Source organism: Ischnura elegans, chromosome 5 (genome assembly GCF_921293095.1).
Source record: "Ischnura elegans chromosome 5, ioIscEleg1.1, whole genome shotgun sequence".
NCBI classification, from domain to species: Eukaryota; Metazoa; Arthropoda; class Insecta; order Odonata; family Coenagrionidae; genus Ischnura; species Ischnura elegans.
The window spans coordinates 123,269,915-123,292,833 of NC_060250.1; the positions used below are offsets into that span (position 1 = coordinate 123,269,915).

At 38.4% G+C, this 22,919-nt stretch overlaps 1 protein-coding gene across 1 annotated transcript in view; it reads left to right on the top strand.

Annotated features, from left to right (window-relative positions):
- Positions 1-22,919, top strand: part of LOC124159518 (WD repeat-containing protein 75) — a 45,539-nt gene that overhangs the window by 18,427 nt on the left and 4,193 nt on the right. The window contains exons 11-12 of the mRNA XM_046535381.1: positions 8,433-8,593; positions 8,929-9,138. Of these exons, the coding sequence (XP_046391337.1) occupies positions 8,433-8,593; positions 8,929-9,138 (371 nt within the window). The remainder of the gene's footprint in view (positions 1-8,432; positions 8,594-8,928; positions 9,139-22,919) is intronic.

The following is a 22,919-nucleotide window of genomic DNA, read 5'->3' on the forward strand; positions in this document are numbered from 1 at the left end:
ACACAAAAAGTTTATTGCATTAACAAAATGGATCAAAATGTTTATGTGAAAACATCTGCATATTATTAAAAACACTACAAAAACAAGACATACTCATTAAATGAAAAAGAAATAACTCCAAAATAGGCCACCCACTATATGCATCCTGGGATCAAACATTTATAAATGGTGTTGCAAGTGGTTGCTACCTAATGAAATTTCTTTTATCATATTTACTTCCAAACAAGAGAAATTCAGCTTTATTTTGGAAACAATCATTTGGTGGCTCTTAACTAGTGATGGGTCGGTCATAAACGATCGAATCATGTGACCAGGGTCATCGCTGAGATTGATCGGTGAACGGTATCATGCAGATGGCCTAGAGGGTCATTTCCTCATATCGGTCGTTCATGACCGTGGATGTTCTCCATCAGTCGCGATTGTCGGTTGTTCATGATTGTTTCATTGCGACGATTATTTCCATTCGCAGGTCATTCATGACCGTGGAAGTTCTACATGTTCTCCATCAATCGCATTAGTTGGTCATTCATGATTGTTTCGTTTATCGCGCAGTTCATTTCCAGATGCAGGTCATTATGATCGTGGCCATTCTCTGTCAATCGCCAGCCATTTGGTCATTCTTCATTGTTCATTTCATGAGTCGTTCTCAAACTCAGTCCAATCGCTATCCTTCTTCGAAGATGATCGTTGATGATCGTCTGTCACGACTTGAGTTGGCCATTTTTGTGAATGTGAAAGTACTCAACTATCGAGATCTTGAAGAGGAATGAGGGGTAACGAGTTGACTTATTGTTTCACCTGAAATATTCGTTCAAGAAAATTCAAAGTTCAAATCTATTACTTATCCTTGACTGAAGTCATCTCACAACTCAAACAAGGTGAGTATTGAGTGGTTTAAGTGATTATCTTTTAGATTTATAGCATATTTAAAGTGATAATTTTGGGTAATTACTTCTGGAGAGAGCTTGTTTATTAAAGTATAAAAGTAATGAGTGAAAGTGGCAAAGAGTGGAAAGAGACAAAATGAGTGTATAATTTTAGGGAAGTCTCTTTGGCATGAAACTCCAGAGAGGTGTAGAAGTAGCGTATACAGAGTCGCAGTCCGAATAGTTAAAAATGACAGCATTTGAAAAAGAATTTAGTAGTGAAAATTCATCATCATGTCATCATTTGTTATCCAAATTTTAATTCCTAGCTCCACAAATCGTGAAACATGAAAGTTTCCTCCTTTTTGGTAAAATATTGTCGATTTAACCCTTTTACTGTCAGCCCATTTCAGGCGGGATGTACGAAGACTGCCAAGGCTATTTTCCGGAATTAGCAACATTTCAGATTAAAAAATTTTTCAGCTACCTAATTTTATATAATACGTCTAGATTTTTTGCCCAATTCTTAAGATATATTTGCATCTTATAACCATGAATTATTATTATGGGGGTTTACATAAATTACAGCCTTTGAAAAGGCCACAATCACGAAAAAAAAAAGTGAAATTATTTGGGCCGGTAAATCGGCCCCAGGCAGTTTTCGCTCAACCAGCGAGGGCTGATGTATCGGCCCGGTGGCAGTAAAAGGGTTAATATTCATTGCATGATAGAGTGAGAAGCTCATTTTAGTTAATGTAACCCATTGTGGAACTTTATGACCTGATATATTTATAACTACAATACCCATTCAGCTTAAGAACATTAATGATCCAATATTTATTTCAGGTTTTTGTGAAAATGCCTCCAAAAAAAGCAAAGCCAGGCTGCAAATGGAATTTTTTCAAAGATGAGGGTTTTGGTAGAGCCAAATGTAGTTTTTGCTCCAAAGTATTGTCTTATAAAGGAGTAGCTTCAGGTAATTTAACCAGGCTCCTAAAGCTGGTTCCCCAACAATTCTGATAAGAGCACCAAGAATTTTCCCATCTGTGTCCCATGGCACTGATGAGGAAGCCCTGATAGAAGATACTCCTCCTCCTTCTACATCTCAATCAATTGAGACAGTTGACGCACCCGCTCAAGTTAATCAATGTGCTTCTATGCAAACCACATTGACCAACTTCATGAGGAGGCCAATGTCTGAGGGAAAAAATCAAGGTATACATTTTAGTTTAGTGAAAACCATAGGGATAAATTACCTACCATTTCAGTTGGTGGAAAGTAAATATTTTAAAGAGTTCATATAAAAATAAAACTGCTTTTACCAGCTGCCAAGCCAAAGGACAATTTCAAAAATATTAATTCCGCAACTGCATGGCATAATTTCAGAATCAGTGGGGAACATTTTAAGAAAGTTCACTCATATTGTTTGACAATAGATAGCTTGACTTCAAGGTCCAACGTGACCTACCTGTCAGTGACAGTTCATTTTATTTCAGATTTCATAGAAATGAAATCCTATTATTGGATTATTTTCAGTACAATGATAGGCATACTGATAAGAACATGGCTAGGGAACTGCTTCGCACAGCAAATGACTGGGGAATAGGAAAGAAAATTGAAGCTGTAGTAACAGATAACGCAGCAAATATGGTAGCTGCAGTAAAATTCACTGGTTGGAAACATATACCATGCTTTGCCCGTACAATACATTTATTTGTTCTGTATGAAATCAACAATTCTATCAGAGAAATAGTGGACATGGTCAAAGAAATTGTTCGGCATTTCAGGCGAAGCCCAAAAGCTATCACTGATATAAAGGCAGTGCAATTAAAATTCTATGACAATACTTTAAAATTGAAGGAAGACTCAAAACCAGCAGATGGAATTCCACCCTTGATATGCGGAAAAGAATTGTGCAGATCAGGAAGTCCCTCTTGTCAACATTGGCGGTCGATGATGCGAAATTGTCAAAATTGACTAATGATGACATCGATGTGATTGAGCATTGCTGTAAAATTTTACAGGTATTTGATAGCATCACCACAGAAATAAGTAGTGAAAAATGTGTTGCTGTATCCAACTCTATACCTATGTCTCTGGGGTTAAGGGATAGGTGCAATCAGTTTCTCCAAAGAGCCAACTTCCCCAGTCAAGCCAAAGTTTTATCAGAGAAGTTGTTAGAGGTCATTCAGAAGCGATTCCAACATATTGAGGACAATGAAGTGTTTGCAGTTGCCACATTTTTAGATCCAAGGTTCAAAAAACATGGACTTTAATGATATAAATTGTTTTGATCGAACTAAAACAAATATTATTGAAAGAGTGAAAGGTTTTTAAAATAAACGTACCACTGTGCTGGAAATGTCATCAACAACACTCACACAGCCTCACTATAGAGCTAGCAGTATGCCATCTCTTTGGCACTCTTTTGACACCTAAGTCCGTGGTAGAGTAGAAAATACTGACCCAACTGCAAGTTCAATTGTTGAGGTTGGCAAGTATATAGTAGAACGTCTTCTGCCCAGACAAGGGAATCCTCTCCAATGGTGGCAGGAGAGGGAGTGAGTATACCCAAGGCTATTCCAATTGGCAAAGAAGAGTTTTTGTGTGGTAGGGACTTAAGTACCCTCTGGAAGAATATTTTCAAAGGCAGGTAGAACTATCACTGAAACAAGGTCTTTATTGAAAGGGGAAAAAGTATCTCAGCTACTTTTTATAAATGCAAATATGTAATATTTTTGTTGTTTTGTCAAATTATCATTATTGTTGTTTATTTACATTCTGAATTTGTTCCATAGGCATTTTAAAAATATTCTTGGCCTTCATAGAAAATTCTAATCTAATATTAAGGCACCATGAGGCAACTTCTTTTCAGGGCATTTATGTAGTTTGCTTTTTTAAAGATTTCTGTTGACGAAATAATTACTTTAAGATTGTATGAGGTTTGTTATGTATACAATACTTATTCCTTACTTTTTGTAAAATTGTTTGTAAGAATAAAATTTAAAAAAAACCTTGGTGTAAGAAGAAAACAACCCCCTCGATGTATCGTACAGCAGTGTCGTACACATTTGTGGAAGCCAGTTCCATATTTCATACTTATGTAGTCGGTACTATTGCTCTGAAATGCAAATAAAATGGATTAATTAATCACAGCATTCTTTTGTTTCATTCTCTATGACAGTCTCCTGCATTAAGGAAATTTTTAAATGCACATGTCTCATTTCTGGATTATTCATCATTTGGTAATTTTGGCGAGAAGAATTAATATTCATGATTGTCCTATTAAAAGTGAAGAATTTTACTCATTAACGTAACGGACAGCACAGCCACTAGATGCAGTTCTTTTTGTATTTATGATACATACAATTTATTTTTAACGAGCAACATGGATATTACTCTTAAGAAGAGAGCAATCAGCGGGTCATGATTGACAACAGAGTAGGGTCATTCCATTTCAAATCACCCAGTATGAATAAAATTTGTTGCCGACATTTTTAATAAGTCTTATCTTTTTATCATTGGTTCCCTACAAGTAGAAAATCACAAAACACCATTTAAAAAAAATTTACAAGCCATATTGTTTTTGGCAGCCATTTTTAAATGGGCGGCTGGGAAAATTTTAATGAAAAATGTGATTTGCATAAAGTTTAATTTCGAAGCTATTTTAATAGATATCAGAATAATTTAAAAACCAGTGTGTTCATCTTAAAAAAAACTTGGAAACCATTTTTTAAATTTTTCATTATGCTATTAAATTACATTTATAATGAATATTACCGTATTTCCCGGCCTATAAGACGCACCGGCACATAAGACGCACCTGGATTTTTCAGGTTAGAATTTACGAAAAAAACTAAAATACTTGGATAATACAAAAAAGAATTTTAATGATAAAATTTTACATAATAACGGAAATTTAATATTAAAAAATTTTTAAATTATTAATGAGCAAATATATCAGAGTTTATTCATCATAGAACCCCAGAAATTCCTCATCACTGCCGCTAAAATCATTCGCGTACATATTTTCTCGGGAGTCGTCACTTTCCTCATACAAAATGTCATCTTCACTTCCATCCAGCGCATTGCTGATTCCACACTTTTTGAAAGACTTTATGATAGTCTCAGTTTTTACTTTCTGCCAGGACTTTTTCACCCACTCACAAACGGTAGAAATTGACGGCCGTTTCATTCTTCCGGTCGGTGTGAAGTCGTGAGTTGGTGCCTCAATCCACTTTATCCATTCTTCACGCATAAATTCCTTGAATGGTTTATTGATTGAAACATCCAAAGGCTGCAGTTGAGAAGTCAATCCACCAGGAATCACAGCAAGATGCGTCTTCAGTTCTGTAGCAAGGATTTTTGCGGAGTCCGTTATATGGGCCTTATCTATATAAACTGATCGCACACTAACAAAGATGATTACTTCAGAAGTCCACCTGGACGCCGGGACCACACCCTCTGCAACCACAGTTTCATACCCTCTCCATCCATCCATCCCTTAGGATGAACATGAATATAAATTCCATGTGGAATTGTACACTTAGGCAGCGTTTTTCGTTTAAAGATCAACAAAGGAGGGAGTTTTGAACCATCAGCACAACACGCAAGGACAACAGTATAGCGTGTTTTTTCGTTGCCGGAAGTCTTTATCGTACCTGTCTTTGCTCCTTTAACGTCCACAGTTCTATTTGATGGCACATCAAATGTCAAGGGAACCTCATCCATATTTCCTATCTGTCCTATTTCAAAACACTTCATTTTTCTCAGGTTAAGTACATATTTATGGAATTCGATAATTTTTCTTTCGTATTCGGGTGGCAGTTTTTGTGCTATTGTGGTTTTAGTACGCATGCACAGACCATTTCTCTTCATAAATCTTTCACACCACGACGTTGTCCCAGAAAAATCGGCAATAGACATATCTATCGCCAACTTTCTCGCTTCCATTAAAATCATTTTTGTTGAAACAATGATCCCGTTCTTCGTGTGATTTATTATCCAGGTCTTAACGTGCTCCTCAAGCTTTGGCCATTTCGGAGAACATGAACTTAAAGTTTTCTTACTCTTATTTGGATTCATTAAATCTACCTTCTGCTTCCGCCATTCTCGTATCATCTTCTCGGTTGGAGGTGAGCCGAAACGCCTTGCAGCTGCCCGGTTGCCGTGTTCCGAAGCATATTTCACGACTTCAAGTTGAAACGCAATACTGTACGACAATCTTTTCTCTTTAGATCCCATTAGGTTATTCCAATTTTGACTTTTTATACAGAAATTACCAAGTTTCTGTGCTTAGAAGCACATGTGCAGACTAAATAGAAAGATACGTATTACGCCTGAACTGACTGAACACCGAGCTCATACTTTGTTACCTAAGGTTGAGTGCCGGTGGTGCCGGTAGACTCGTGAGTTTATCGTGAGAGATACAATGTATTAGCATATAGATGACATCTCCTTTGGCTCAATGTATGTAAGTTTTGCAGCAGCACCCATTGCAAGATTAAACTAAACATGCTACATTGTATGCATTTCTGATTTATCCGGGAATTTTTTAAAGAGAGTTAGACATCGACGTATTAAAACTTTATTTGTAACAACCTGCTCAAAAGAGTGCTATTATCAAAATTTTTAATGAATTGAACTATTTTCAATGCCTGACACACTAAAAATACTTAATGGTAATTATTTATCCTGTCAAAACGGTTGCTTATTATAGGACGAAGTTATACCCGTGATATCCGTATACCATCGGCGCATAAGACGCAGGCAAATTTTACAGCACATTTAGGAGAAAAAAAGTGCGTCTTATCGGCCGTGAAATACGGTACTTAAAAATAGAAATGTATTGCATGGTCTGCATTGTGACCGCCATCTGCTGTAACCACAATGCACTTGCTGGAGTAAACTGTACCAGGTGGCAGTAATGATGGCAAAAATGCATAATATTTCTATATTGAAATAATTTTCATTATAAATGTAATTTTAATAGTTTAAACAATACTTATTGTTACAGTAAATATTTAATCAAGCCTTTGTGTGCATACTGGCACTGCATGAGCTCTTGTTTGCACTGCAGGAGCATCCAAAGTGGTTGCATCCTTATTGAAATTCACTGCTCCACTACTCTAAAGGTAGTAGAGTTTCAGTCATAATTTTTTTGTGGGATATTTGTGTGTGTATAAAGAACATTCTATAAAATTTTCACTTGTTTTCATTAGGTCCCTTTTTAAATATTGACCTGCAAAAATCGACGTTAAAAGGCATTGTTTGACAAGCTCTAGAAAAAATGGAGTGCATTCTCAGTGATAAAACTTATACTGCAAGTAGTTTTTTAAGTATTCAACTCAGAAATAACATTTTATTAGTGAGTCTCGTTTCCTTCATAAAAAATTTATGGCGTTAAAAAGTTAGCATTGACAAATGTTTCCCCGAGTTTTTACGGAAAGATTTTGACACACAGTATTTTATGATAGAAAAATTTAAAAAAATGGTCTCCTAACATTGAATTGAACCACACTGGTTTTTAAATAATTTTGATATCTATTGAAATATCTTTGAAATTAAACTTTATGCAAACAGTGTTTGTCATCAAAATTTGCCCAGCCGCCCTTTTAAAAATGGCTCCCAAAAAAAGTATGGCTCATAAATTTTTTCAAGTGGGGTTTTGTGATTGTCTACTTGTAGGGAACCAATGATAAAGAAATCAGGACAATTAAAAATGTTGAGCAATATGGACTGGGTGATTTGAAATGGATAGACCTGGTAGTGTTTGCCTACTCAGTCGTGATTGCCATCCACATTCAACTATTCATGACCTGCCAATCATGACAGAGTGACTGAAATGAATGGTGACCGTGATTGGGATCACAAGAATGTCCGACTAAGCCCGTCACTACTCTAAACCATTTTCCCTGTCCCGAGTTCGTTGCTCTCTCGCACAGGATCTTTGTTCTGCAGGGGGTTTGTGAGGGCTTAATTGACCTGCATGGGATGGAGTTCTTTTTTGTTATCGTATTGGTGTCAATTCGGCAATTGTAAATTCACAATCAAAAATAACTTGGTTGAAACCCACCCTTTCATTGCAATTTTTGCATTTCACCTTGCAATTTTGCACCCTTCCCTTGATTTTTTTTGAGCTCTTTGAAATTGTGAACAGCTTACATTTTTTATGCAATCACCATTTATACAAGATATATTATCTTCAGCAAACACTTGATAATATTGAGTGAGACTGGAGTATCGTCACCCATCTCCATTCTTACCTATCCCAATTTCAACTGTGATTGTACCTGGCCATCTGATAAAATGTTACCCAGATAATGGCACTAATGCTGTAATGAATCCTGGGTTGGTTTATAAATGAAAAATGTAGATCTAAATATTTTTCATTATTAATGTCACAAGCTGCCTTTAAGTTAGTCTTCAATTTATGTACAGATTTAGTATGTATAATGTATTACTTATACAAAGTAATTTGAGGTAGCATGGTTTTAAGATTTTTTAAAATAGGACTGTACAAATGTGGTTTGGGACCAGTGGTTTTCACTTAAATTTTATTTACAGTGATTGTCTTCAAGCCTTCAGAGCCACAGCCTGTGTTAATAAAGCCCAACTTAGGTGAAAATAAAATTCTTCTGGCAGAATTTGTTCCTCAGGCAAAATCCAGGAGTGATTTGATGAAATGGCAGCAGAAGTCTCAGCTTTACTTCATGAATGAACATCAGGTGAGTTATGGGTACTAGCTGTGTACTTACATGGGAGCCATGTTCATAATGCCTTTTTTCTATCACTTTGCTGATATCCCACTCAAGGTAATTACAACAGCTTGGACCATCTTCACTTTTCCAGCCTTTGTGTCCCTGGTTTGTTTCTTCATGTATCACTTTTCCTATATTTTTTATATTGGAAACATGATTTTTTTAATTTTTTAAATGGGGGCTATTAAAAAAAGTGTCATTCAATTCTTAATTTTTACCCTAATTTAGAATTGATGTAGTTTGCAATTTCTCTCTCTTTCATGTTATCATATGTGATACGATGCAAACCATTTTTGATTTAGGAACTGTTGGTTCTGGAGAACCAAGAAGATAGATCAAGGGAAGCAGCGAGTGGGGGCGCTTTGGAGGGGAGCATCAGCAACAGGAGTGACTTGAACCTCACTCCGTTTGGTGTTTTCATGGCTAATACAATGAGGGTCTCTGAAGTGAAACCTGTCATCCCGTCCGACATTTCCTGCGATGGAATCCTTGGAAAGGACAGAATTGAGGAGGTATTTTTTACGCTCTCAAATTACATATTGGTTCTGGCATTTCCTCTTGAGGAATTACAGTCAAACCTTATCATAGTGTACTTTGTGGGACTAGAAAAATATTTTGTAAAGTGGAGGTTAGGGCATTTGGGACAAAAATGTTTTTGAGAGAACCATTGTTCTGACCCCCTAAATTTTTTTCCTATGAAGCAAATGAACTGAAATATTAAATTTTATCTCATCAGGGTGTTGTTAACCCATGCTGAATAGGGTGGTTCCCATTTTTTTCTTGTCTCTATTGAAATACTGTAGTGTTTGGATTGTGTATTTGTCCCAGTTTTATATTTAATTGGCAATTCCTATTTATTGTGATTAATTGAAAAATGAAAATTTCATTCCCGCCGAGAGTGCTTTGCTCCTCTGAACATCACGGGGAATGCTATGTAATGCGTATATGACTCACAAGGGGAATACACGACCTTCGCATCGCCGATCGAGCTTAAATTTTGCGAATCGGTAGTTTATGGGTACAAATGTAATATGCCGAAGCGAGACGACGCACTTCTCGTAACATTCCAAGAAAAAAGGAATTAGAAATCGTTAAAAATGAAAGTACGCTATATAAGCTGTTTTGAACGCCCATGTTGAACAATAGGGTGACAGCCCAGTGGATACGGTGTCCGCCTGTGGAGGTGAGGGTAGCGAGATCGATGCTCGCTCAGGGAACATGTTTTTGTGTTGATTTTTAAGAATTTTATTGTTTAAATTTTTAAAGTTCGTTTTCTTATCTTCGTTACTACTATGGAATATATTTTTAAAAGAGTTTTTTAAAATATTTAAATCAGGGATGGATCACCTTGGGATTAGGAACTGAGGATGAAGGGTGGATAGAAACCCGGCGTCGGCATTAGCCTGCTCTTAACGAAAGGTGCCAAGGGGACCACGGCTTAACGTCCCATCCGACGGACGGTGTACTGCACAACTAGTGTAATCCACATTACACGCAGGGATTAAATTTAGGAATGCCCCTTAATTCTTTACCGAGATTTGGATGTGGAAGGCCAGTACACTGCCTCACCACTCCAGTTAATCCTTTATTTGCAATTTTCAGGATGGAACTCATCATAAAGACATGTAAAGCAAAGTGATTTGCGGCACCACGAACAAGTAGAAAAGGCGTTTTTTCCACAACTGGAACGACTGTCCATAATTTTTGAAGGAAAACACACGTCATTTACATTTACGTAAAATTGTCTCGTGCCAGCGAGCTTCGAAGCAAACATGCATGTTCAATAATTTTCCCGGAAACATATAAGCTTATGTGGGTACTTGATTAACCTGTAATAGATGAATTGAATAATTGGGGAAAGTTTTGCAAATTTTTTCCCTTTTTCGCGGCCGACGGGCAAGAGCGGAAAGGGGTGATGTATGTGTATTTATGACTGGAATCACTTTTGTATGTGTTTGGTTTGTTTTCTGTTTTTGAGTTTATTTGTTGTGTTTTATTTGTCTGTGAGCATGTTTGTTTTTGTTTTGATTTTTTTTGCTGATTTGATACTATGGTGAGGAGAGATAAATAGTAGATTGTTAGGCAGAGAGCCATCTTGGAGTGAATGTACATAAGATACAGTGTGTCAAGTGATATTTTCCTTTCCTTCCGTTAGTGGTACACACTTCTTTTGAACATAGAGACTCTATCCTTGGATATTCCTACGGATGAGTTAACGTGTGCGTGGCACTATTGCTAGGAGCTGCTCATCGATAAAAATTATATTAGCTGCGAACCACGCGTTCAACATTCCGATAGATCAGCCTTTTCTGCTTGTTCGTGGTGCCGCAAATCACTTTGCTTTACATGTCTTTATGATGAGTTCCATCCTGAAAATTGCAAATAAAGGATTAACTGGAGTGGTGAGGCAGTGTACTGGCCTTCCACATCCAAATCTCGGTAAAGAATTAAGGGGCATTCCTAAATTCAATCCCTGCGTGTAATGTGGATTACACTAGTTGTGCAGTACACCGTCCGTCGGATGGGACGTTAAGCCGTGGTCCCCTTGGCGCCTTTCGTTAAGAGCAGGCTAATGCCGACGCCGGGTTTCTATCCACCCTTCATCCTCAGTTCCGAATCCCAAGGTGATCCATCCCTGATTTAAATATTTTAAAAAACTCTTTTAAAAATATATTCCATAGTAGTAACGAAGATAAGAAAACGAACTTTAAAAATTTAAACAATAAAATTCTTAAAAATCAACACAAAAACATGTTCCCTGAGCGAGCATCGATCTCGCTACCCTCACCTCCACAGGCGGACACCGTATCCACTGGGCTGTCACCCTATTGTTTAACATGGGCGTTCAAAACAGATTATATAGCGTACTTTCATTTTTAACGATTTTTAATTGCTTTTTTCTCGGAATTTTACGAGAAGTGCGTCGTCTCGCTTCGGCATATTACATTTGTACCCATAAACTACCGATTCGCAAAATTTGAGCTCGATCGGCGATGCGAAGGTCGTGTATTCCCCTTGTCAGTTCATCTCCCCCTTGCAGCTAGATGTGTAATGAGTGCCTGCTATGTTCAGCAACGGTGCCTTTAAAAAGCAGGAATGGCAGAAAAGATTAAAAAGTTTTAATAATGCTCATTATGATGTTACATATATCACATTTTAATACTAAAATCCTATTTTGGATGTGAAGAGTCTTAATTACTGTGTGATAGTATTGAATAAAATAGGGTCACATTTTGAGCTTCAAATGACTCTGTGATATGATAATCTACAATCTTTCTTAAGGCCTGGTTACACGGTATATTAGAATGTACAAGAATCTGTTCATTTTTCTGAATGGTTTTCTGAACAGATTCTTGAGTAATGAGTGGTTGATGATCCACAGAATGGAGTCAAATACATTATCTATATTGTCAACGGGTTATCCTCAACGTAAGTACACTATTAAATCAGGGTTACCGCATGATTTTATCAAGTTACTTATTTCACTTTGTAAACAACTCTATAAATGTATCTATCATTCTACCCATTGTAGGATCAAATTATAAGGAAAGTGGCTGTTTACAAGAATAAATACTGATTACGATTAAACCACGGTGAAAAATAAGGAATGTAATGGGCGGCCGGCCTCTCGTCACAAGGAGCCCCTAACAAGGAATATTCTCAAAGTGTCTTTCGCCGATATCGTTAAAATTTTGTTGATAGTAGTGTTCCATAATAAAAGCACATTTTCAAAATTTCTCGTGCCCTTAAGCCTTGTGATATAATAAACAGGGCATAATAAAGGCAGTTGAATTTTAGATTTGAAAGCGAGTGTGTCGTGATTTCTCTCCATCCTTCTCCTGTGAATCGGCGCACGCTACAGGAATATACGAGAAATATGAGGCTTTTGGCAAGGTAAATTCAATATTTATTACTGCGATGCCCATAACGTTCGCTGCATGTCAACGCAACACCTAAAATTTCGACTCGCTTTGCAGTCGGTCTCGATTCAAAAACAGGAACTTGAGTAAATACAGCGTAAATAGTACTTGAATCTTATTTCTTTGCCTATCACATGCTTTTTATGACCTTTTAACGATCATTTGGATCTCAATCTTGGACAAGTCTCGCGGTTCATACATTCAGCACCTTTCCATCTGGTCCTTCATTTTACCCATCCCCTTTTCTTGTGTTCCATTCTTTCGCTACCTATATCCAATCAGTGAGATATCCAAGTCAAGCAAGATCATATCAAATCGAAATAACTATCGGGGCCGTACGTAAACAAAGAAGTCGCCTATACAAGCCAGATGAAATGAATGTGTCGTTTTCGTATTCTGCCACCAGGTGACTCTGAGTTCAAATTGTATGATTGTCTGAATGAAATTAGAGCAGGCGTTCAGAAATTCATACATTCTTACATTTTGCGTGGTTACACGGTGCATTTTCGCGTTCATTCTGAGATTCAGACATTCTCACATTTTCTTGTACATTCTCATGTACCGTGTAACCAGGCCTTTAGCCTAGGACCCACTCCCTCACTCAATCTGAACTTCTTTTGTTAAACCAGAGGCAAAAGCTAGTCATCTTGTTCACAGAAAACCTTTTAGTTTTGTTACCAGTAGTAAAGTCCATGTTAAGGTTGTCGCAGTTGTAGTGAGAGGAAACTGATGGAATATTAATGACAGGAATATAACTTATAATAGATTGATAAAGACAATTGATGATGTAATGGATGTTAAGTTATATCCATCCATATATGTAAAAGCAATAATATTGAATGCAAGAGAGAAAGCACTCAAAATGAACCAGTCTCAAGTGAGCTTGTATTCTGTTGTACACAAATTACATTATTCATTTATTTGCCAGGCCTCTCGAGCATAATACTGTGTTGGATGCGTACAAGGTTTTATAACGAAAAATAATACCTTTCACATTGAAGGAAAGTTTTCACTTACGGATAATTTAAAAAAATGATCATTACCACATGTTTCTTAAAGCGCAGTGCTTCTGAACCGATAAATTCAGTTGGTAGTTCACTAGGACCTATCTTTTGTCACATAAATCAAGAGCATCAGTCAGCCAAAAGTTGCTATGGCTGCCATTCGGAGCTTCTTCAAACAAAGTTAAATTTGACTTTAGCTGTCCAAGTAATTCGGAATTCCTTAATTTCAGTCACTAGCATATAATTATTATTTTAATGATGTGGGAAATGCCACTAGGATTTGATTTTAAATGAAGGAAACAACCATAAAGATTGCCAAATTTAAATAGAAAATTGGGAACAGCCGAGTTTTTTTGCTGATGTAAGGGCTGAAGATAGTGATAAATAACTTTTAACTCATGTTTCTTTTAACTCTTCTATGCCAGTGTACCTTGTTTATTTCGTAATTAATGCATTGATGGTGTTGTTCCGGTTGCCTATATATTTAGTCACTCAAGTCCTTTGCACTTGAATATCATCTGTCAGGTTAATGTTAGGTATTCTGGATTAAGGCATTCCAATTTCTGCTTGATGGAATTAATTTACTTTTATTATCTATTCAGAAGTATAAATATATATATATATAATAATAAATAATATTTTGTACATATCGGTGATTGAATCAGGTGTGTTGAACATAAATAAGTTATAACTTTTTGTTGTTAATTAGCAAATGGCATCTCATAGCCCTTAGTCTTAAGTGTTTGATGCTCATTCGAGATGTTATTAATGCTTCCCCATCCCCGGAGTCGTTTGCTTTCGAGAGTGTAGAATTCCGGCATATCTGTGGGAAGTGGTCACAGTCTTGGCTCTTGTACACCGTGTGTAAGGTCTGGCTGTCAGCTGAGTGGTCTCAAGTTGCGGCACTTCCTCACCAGGTGAAATTTCCTCATCCTCAGGCAGTGCCACTGTGGTATTTGGCGCATGCTGTCAATCACCTGCAAGCACGAGGGGTAGGGTTTTAGCCTCCCATATAAATTGTTTCGAAACAAAAAAGAATAATCACCTGAAATAGGCACATCAAGCTATATGCAACCTCACACACTGAATTCTCTACTAAATATTATTATTAGGTTACCTATAACTATAACGAGATATTTAAAATAAATTTTTAAAGCCTTTCTTCCGTTTTATTATGTTATGCTACTATGCAAAATGTATTCAATGCCTTTAAATTAGTGATGGGTCGATTCCAAAATTTTATCGATTTCGATCCCGATTCCGATTCTGACATTTCGATTCCGATTCTACCGATAGCGATTCCATCGATTCTGATACCATAGGCTCCAAGAAAAATATCACTTAATTCCAGGCAACAAGAAAACTACTTTTAAAAAGTATTACTCTGTGAAAGAGTCAGTTGACAAAAGAATCTTTCATATCATTACTATGCAATTAAAATATAATAGCTAAATTTCAAAACAGAATATACCTGAAAAGTGGTGTTACATGATAGGTATTACTCTAGAATATTGGCACTCATAATATGTCGACAATATATATATATCCAAACTACAAGGGAGAGCCCTGAGTACAGGAATTTTCATAGCTGTAATAAAGATTACATACTACGTATATGAATCATGTAATATTTGGCCCTTTCAAATTCTCAAGCAGAAAATCCAATTATTCTACATGCTCAGCCAGCAGGTTTTGACGTCTCCATGTTACAGTATTACTGCCTGCAGAAAATTGCCTTTTGCTACACATGTGTGTTATTGGGCAAGTACTTTCCCACCAAAATTGCAAGATTTCGGAGACTTTGGAATTTTTATTAAAAATTATATCAACGATTTGTTGGATCTTGAATCTTAATGGAATTCAAGTGGACGAAGCGAACAACTATAGAACCAAACTTTAGTTTTGTAGAGCCAAAAAAAATGCTATACTTCTCACGTCATTCAATCAACATTTAAATCTCTTGCTTTTTTAAGTTCAAGAAAGAAACTAAATGCTACAAATGAATATTACATCGGACGGACGCAGTAATAGAAAAGGCTAAAAGAGCCTTGTGGTGTGAAAACTCCCCCTACCGCGCGACTCACCTCGGCGAGGGTGGAAAGGGAAAAAGGGTATCGCTTGTTGCCTTTCACGGAAACAGTTCATTTTTCTCTCTCTTAAGCATACTGACTTAATCTTATCACTTTACTTCACTACCCGAGGCATATTTCTTACGCGCGGGATGGTTCCGAAAAATATCCAATCCTTAGTATTTTCACTCGAGTAATGCGCGCTAAATGGTCTAGTCGATCTATACATAATCCTTTTTAACATCCTCAGTTTAGTGTTTGAAGTCAATGAAGACGATTATCCATGCTTTAAATGACGATTTTCAGGACTAATGTTTTAAAAAACTTGAAAAATCGGCCTCAGTTACCGAGCCTCAGAGGTCCGCGGCGTGTAGGTCAGCCTTGACGCGCGATTGAAAAATCGCTCTTATTTCCTTCGTCGCCAACTTTCTTTTCAAGATTTCTACTTAGTACTCTTTAGAAATCTCTACTTTATATTGTGGTTCAAATTTTCCGAGTTATATTTTTCGTAAACGAAAGATAATGTCTACTTAATGTCAAATTTCACGTGAAAAACGGGTCGGCCATTTTGCGTTGTAAAACCAGACAGATGAGAGCCAAAATCTTCAAAAGTCATTGAAAGTATAGGCAAAGCACCAGATCAAAGGAATATTGCGTTTTTTATTCCACAAAACTCATACCAACGCAAAACCACTTGAATAAATTCAAAGATTTTTTGAGGAAAAACGATATCTCGTGTGGCATTGAAAAATTGGTCATGTTTGGTCCTCTGTATCTCACTAAAGGTTCGCATTTATGTAAAATGGCATATAAATCAATATTTGGTAATGATTTATGAGTATTTACGCTGAGTTTCAAGTCTCTATCCCCAAAAAGGTCATTTTGGACTTTATTCCAGCTTTTTCCGATTTCGGACCAGTGTGCGCGGGGTAGGAAGACGAACGGCCGCCGCGGCTGGCGTAAAGGTATTCGGCGCCCACGTCGACAACTGTAGTGTATTCGGCAAGCTGAAACTACCAGACCAAGGCATTAGAATGACTTATCGGCTTTAAAAACTGCACTATAACATGAGTTTCATGATAGCGCTTCCTGTCGGCAGATTGCTGGACCTACTAGCCTCGAAAGCTCTGTAACCTTAACTACTCGACTCGACATCCGTAATGCTACTCGAAACGCTTGAGTCGAGTACCAACTACTCGATCGATTTGAATTTTCGAGTACTCGCACATCCCAATAAGATATGTGTTTTGTTATTACAATTACGTGGCACGAAAATTCAAATGACTATTGGAAATGCGGTCGTATATTTTGTTGTTTGAAGTAGGTACTGCTGGAATCGGAATCGATTTTTCGCCTTGGCAAGTACTCGTTTTCGATTCCGGCTCTTGGCCGAGAATCGAGGAATCGAAGAATCGAGGAATCGAACCGACCCATCACTACTTTAAATCCATGGTAACATCTCACAATGAAGACATGTTTAAAAACAAGAAGTGTGTAGAATTATCAATTAATGGCAGGAATTTAATGCAGAGGGCAACATTACAACTAATCCAAATGGATCAGTGTAAAATATGTACAAACACCGAAATTTCAATTTTTTTTGGGATGGGAATCACATTCAGACCTTTGGATTTATGGGCCTCTTTGTTAACCTTTAAACTATGTAGGTATATTTATTACAAAGGCTACTTCATTCTAATGATGCAGTGACTTGGAAAGCCAAAGGTGTTATGGTTCAATTTCTGATTCTTGGGTTCAATGGGTCTGTGCTATTGATAAGGGAGGGAACTTTATATGACCTTTTTTTGTGCACATGTGACATGGGTCATCATTTCCAGCATTTGCACATGCAACCTAGTTTGGAAGAAATGCTAAAATCTGTGCTCAATCGATCCCCTATGGGTCTGATTGGCCGTTTCCGACGTGTGTTTTTACACGAGGTTTATTTTGATGGAAATTTTTATTTTCTTGAACTTCTCTCCACACTGCCACTTCAAGCCGTCTTGTTCATTTTTAATCTGAGGATTGAACTAACCTTAGTTCACGCTCTACTGCAGGTTTCTGCAACATTAGGTATGAGAGTCCATTTTGTGGTTGTTCCTTCGCTTTAGGTTGGTTTGAGAGACAACAGTTTAGTCTCCTGTCAGGGTGTCTTCTTCAGGTAGAGTGTCTCTGATTAGACATTTGGAGGTCTCCAGGACAGGGAACAAAACTGTTGGCTTTGAGATTTCCACTATGTCTAGTTGACTGCTCCATTACACTTTCAGGGATGCTGCCGAGTGGTTGTTTTTCAGGCAACTTCTTAAATTCTAGTCCAGTTTTGGGTGTGTTATCAGGTCAATGATGAATTTGCTGTATTTTCAGTGATGCTTATATATGAGCCGGCTACCTGGCAAAAACGTGGCGGCAATACCGAAAGCAGAATGGGTCATCAGACAAAACTCTTGACTCTCATCCTTGTGCGGTAGGACACCCAAAAAATGGGACTCTCATTTCCACAGTTTCCGAAAGAATCTTTTCCCAATTATGTTCACAGACTCATCAGCTGGTCAAAATTGCTTTGTCTATAGCGATTTCGTTGCTTAAGCTATTGCTGGGCCTGTTTTAAGGCGATTTCAGTGTCTGGAGAGTCTCTTAAGGCTTAATCTCGGGGAATTCTGACATCCTACTAAAATGGAAGTTACTTGCAATTTTTCGCAAATATTTTAATCTTACAATCGGTTTCTCTTCAGTCTGCATTATTCTTCTCCTGAAGGTACTGCGAAATGTATTGAAACTAGCTGTGATTTTAAACTATTTGTGAAATTTCTTCTTAACTTGAAGTTATTAATAATTTAGAGTCTGCATACTTAGTGGAGATAGCATTGTTGTTACTTCCGGCCTTGGACGAAGGCTTGGAACGCTCCCGTTGCGATGTGCGACTCTGCGTGCGTCGTGCGAAATTTTGCGTCGTGCGGTTGATTAGAATGTCCGTGGTCGGTAAAGAGCCCTCAACTGCCTTGACCGCAATTGTCTGCAGCGCACAGTGAACCTGATCGCGAGCGTACGAACCTATCACATTACAGATATCTCAACTGAGCCACAGGATCCTTCGCGCTAAGATTCGGCCTTCAACTTATGTTTCGACGGGCAACTTCGTCAAAAAGCAAGATTTCAAACTTCATTCAACGTGAGCACTTATCAAAGATATGAATCTGTATCGACCAGGGGAACACTTACGTCCTCATATTTGCGCTCCGAATTATAATGGAAGTGGATGCGACGGGTGCGTTCTAAGCCTTCTACCTACTGAGGTCGGTTTGCATGGAGTATGCACGAAGTATTCTCGCTGTATCCCTACCTTCATGGACTTAACTTTACAATTCACTTCAAGGGCTGCTCCTTTCATTCTATCTAAAAATCGTATACCCCTACTTTCTCTCCATGGTTTACCTAATGTTCCACCCTGCAACACCTTTTTCAACATCCCCTCCCCGATCAGTTCTCGCTCCATCCCTTCCCTCAGTCTCCTAAGTATCTCATCCAAAGGCCGTTTCATACGGGGGCACGTCCTTGCACAATCGGACGTGTGATCGAAGGCGCAGTCAAAATTGCGTCGTGTTAAACGGTGAATTACTAGGGCGTATGCGAGAGTGCATGCACGTAAGATGTCAAAATAGCCCCCATTCTAATTTCGTTCGTGCTTTCGCGCAATTCTACGCCATATTGAGAAATGCAGTTCTAACGTTCGTAACTACGTAAAAGCTGCCTCTCCTCACCCTCCATGTGCAGCACTTCGTCGTTCCCCCTCCTCTCCGTCCACTTCACTCTCTCCATTCTTCTCCAGAATCACATCTCCAGAGTTAAGGATTATGGTTCCACGACTTTGTATACAATCCTTCTGGAAATTCGTCCCGCGCATGGGGATGATCTTCTTTCGTCGTAACTTACATTTTTCTGTCTTGTGCCGAATTCTTTCAATGCATTTCGTTTTCGGGTGTCGAAGAAAGACTCCTTAACGGTCACCTTGCATCATCAGAGGCGGTGGGAAGCCAAGTAATTGAGACGACTACATTCAAGCGACCGAGAAAAATTCGCGAGAGAAGTGAATAATGTCAAACTGCTGAATGTGGTTGGAGATTGGTCGCTCAAATGGAAACTCATCGGAAGAATTGGGTGGGGGAAGGGGGAAGTAGCTGCCCGGAATACCATCCTCTGATCATTTGCGCTGTGTAGGAAGAGGATTGGATTATTATTATGTTGAAGTATTCTATCGATTAGGGTAGGTTTCCATGGAGTACTTGAGAAGAATTCTGGGATCCTCCCTCCCCATCAATCACTTCCCTCTTCAATTCACAATAAGGCCTACTCCCTTTCATTCTATCTAGAAATCCTATTCTTTTCCTTCCTCTCCCTCGTTTACCTAACATTCTTCCCTCTAACACTGTTTTCAACATCCCCTTCCCGCTAAGTACTCGCTCCATCCATACTTTCTGTCTCCTATGTATCTCGTCTAGAAGCTGCCCCTCCTCACCCACCATGTCCAGAACTTCGTCGTTTCTCCTCCTCTCATTTCACTTCACCTTTTCATTTTTCGCCGCACCCACATCTCGAATGCCTCCAGTCTTCTCTCGTCCTCCTTCCTAATAGGGTAGTTTCCTTCATCGAAGAAAACGAAAGGCATTGATTGCGATTCGTTACCCACCATTAGTGTATTCATAATATACAAATTATTTGGTTTTAGAAATACCGGTTTAGACGAATGGCAAGGGCCAAATTGTATCCTCATTTGAAAAAGGCCAGATTGGCGCCCATGCGATGCCACTCCACGTGACGTCTTAGGGACCTAGTTTCTACACGAGAGGATAGGAGTTATACATCGTCTGAGGTTACCAATGCATGCAAGAGGCACAGAGCTCAGGGGAACATGTCTTAATAATAACCTATTAAAACTGGCTAAGGTCGGAAAGTTTTCTTCGTTTGATAAGGTATTAATAAACCTTTTTTAAGCCAAGCGCTACCAGATAGCATGGTACTCAGCTACCCGCTAGCATCCTGCGTCGTATCAGCGCTCAGAGCCTCTCCAAGGTCACCTCACAAGGCGGGAGGGGGAACCAGAAATGCGTCACACGGACTTTTTTCCCATCATTCCTACTTACGCGTCGCGTTTTCGCGCGCTTAAAAATTTTCACTCTTCATTTAATCGCGAAAAATAGATATCGTCATTTAAAAATCTAAAAGCGTGAAATACGTACTCCAGGAGTAATAATCTTTCGATTTAGGCAATAAAAAAATAATAGGAAATCACCCTATTGTCCACATCTCTGCACCGTAAAGCGCTACACTCCAGATCAGACTCCTCACTAACCTTTGCTTTAAATTCTTACATAATGAACCTCTCAGAGGCTCCTGATGTAGAGTAAAAAGTACGGATGCTGGATACGGGCTTACCTCTTGTGCGTCGGAGGAGACGGGGAGAGAATAGGCGAGGGAGAGTAGCAGGCAGCTCGCGACGATCAGCAAGACGGCGGACCTGGGCGACATGGCACTCCGCAGCGTCATCTCCTTCCACTGGAGTCCCCTTCACGACGCGGCGGTTTTAATAACGTCTTTCCTTCCCTCCCCCTGGCATCTACTCGGATGTGGAGGGTGGCCCTCGATTCACGCAGCAGCCCACTTTTGCCCATCCTCCATGTCCGAATGGAGGGACGTACACGCGCTCACCTGTGACTTCTTCCTCCTTTCCCCCGCAACCAAACTGCCCAAATATCGTCGAACGCCAATCTAACCACTCCTGCTGTTAATCGCCACTGATTCCCGCTCGAATTTATCTTTGTTATTTCTCCTGATGTCGAACTTCCTTTTTTGGTGTAAATTAAAGGGGAGTTCAGCTGCGGAAGTATTATTGGGAACGGTTTTTTAAATGTTTGTTTTCGCGGCATTTTTACCATAGCGCTAGAATGCAGTCTCCTCCGATATTTGGGTTCTCACCGCATCTGTTGCTGCACCTATAAACAAATCTATGAAAATTGTCAATTTATGTTTGATAAATAAAGTTGTTTTGTTTTTCTCGAAGAAGAATTTTTATCTTTGAAATGACTTTTGACATAAATAGCGTAATACAAGGCTTTGAAGCCCAATTGTGACCAGGTGTCTACGTAAGTGGCAGGTTTGGTGCGTATTCAGAGTTGCTAACTGTCAGGGAAATCAGGACTATGAGGGAAAAGGGAGGGGATTTGAAACGGGTAATCAGGGAAATGAGAAATAGGTCAGGGAATATTCAGGGTCCATGGCATCAGGGAAAATGTATACATTACGCTCGAATTCGAAAAGCCTGGCTAAGGGCATGTTTTTGTGAGGAAAAGATATGGTTGATTTGTCTTTGGAAATATATAGATTAATACGATGCAAAACCAGTTTATTTGTTGATTTAAGAAAACTAAAGATCTAATTACTTCACATTGCACATCATTGTTTTAACCGTGTTTTTGCTAAGTAATTGTTAAACTCGATTGTTCCAGGCTTTACTTTGTGAAAATACATTGTACACAATAAAAAGTTATGGTACTTTTTCACAAATTGTGAGAAAAAGTACCATAACTTTCATTGTGTATAAGTAATTGTTATTCCCCCAAATTCCAGGAGCATAATATAAGTAATTGTTACGCCCTACAAATTCCAGGAGCATAATCCTCGGCTTCATTCTCAGCTTACGCATCTTTCTCTCTTTGAAAATTTGAATATGATGCGAGTTACTGCTAGTAATTAAGTTTACTAGTTATTGTTTTTCTATGCATTCGTTTCGAAGAAAAACGTTTTAAAAAGAATTTAATTATATCTTTAAAGGAAATAAATTTTATTGACTCATACTCTTTAAAATTCTTGCATAAACATGTGAAGGAGAAATTTTTGAAAGGAAGGGAGAATGAAGGTTTTTCGGTGAAAAGAAAATGGTATTTGAATGAGTCGATCATGTTGCAACCCTCGGAAAGTAAAAAAATCTTGAAAATAGGTCGTATGACTTATAAAAGTCCCTCAATAAATAAAATGAAAATAGCTCTTCTCAGAGAACGTGACTGGGTGAAAATGAGGCCACCAGTTCAACGTGCTGTCGTCCTCGGATCGTTTCCCATTGGTCAAATCGAAGATGGCCCGCGAGGATGCGTTATTCACGTGGCGAAGGAGTGCGGTCAACAGCCCAAACAAATAACATGGTTACTCAATCCATATACGCCTCGAATGCACTCCCAAACTAATTCCCTTGTAGTCATCGGACGACCCACCAATTACACACGCTTCTCACCTAATCGATGCGACGGCA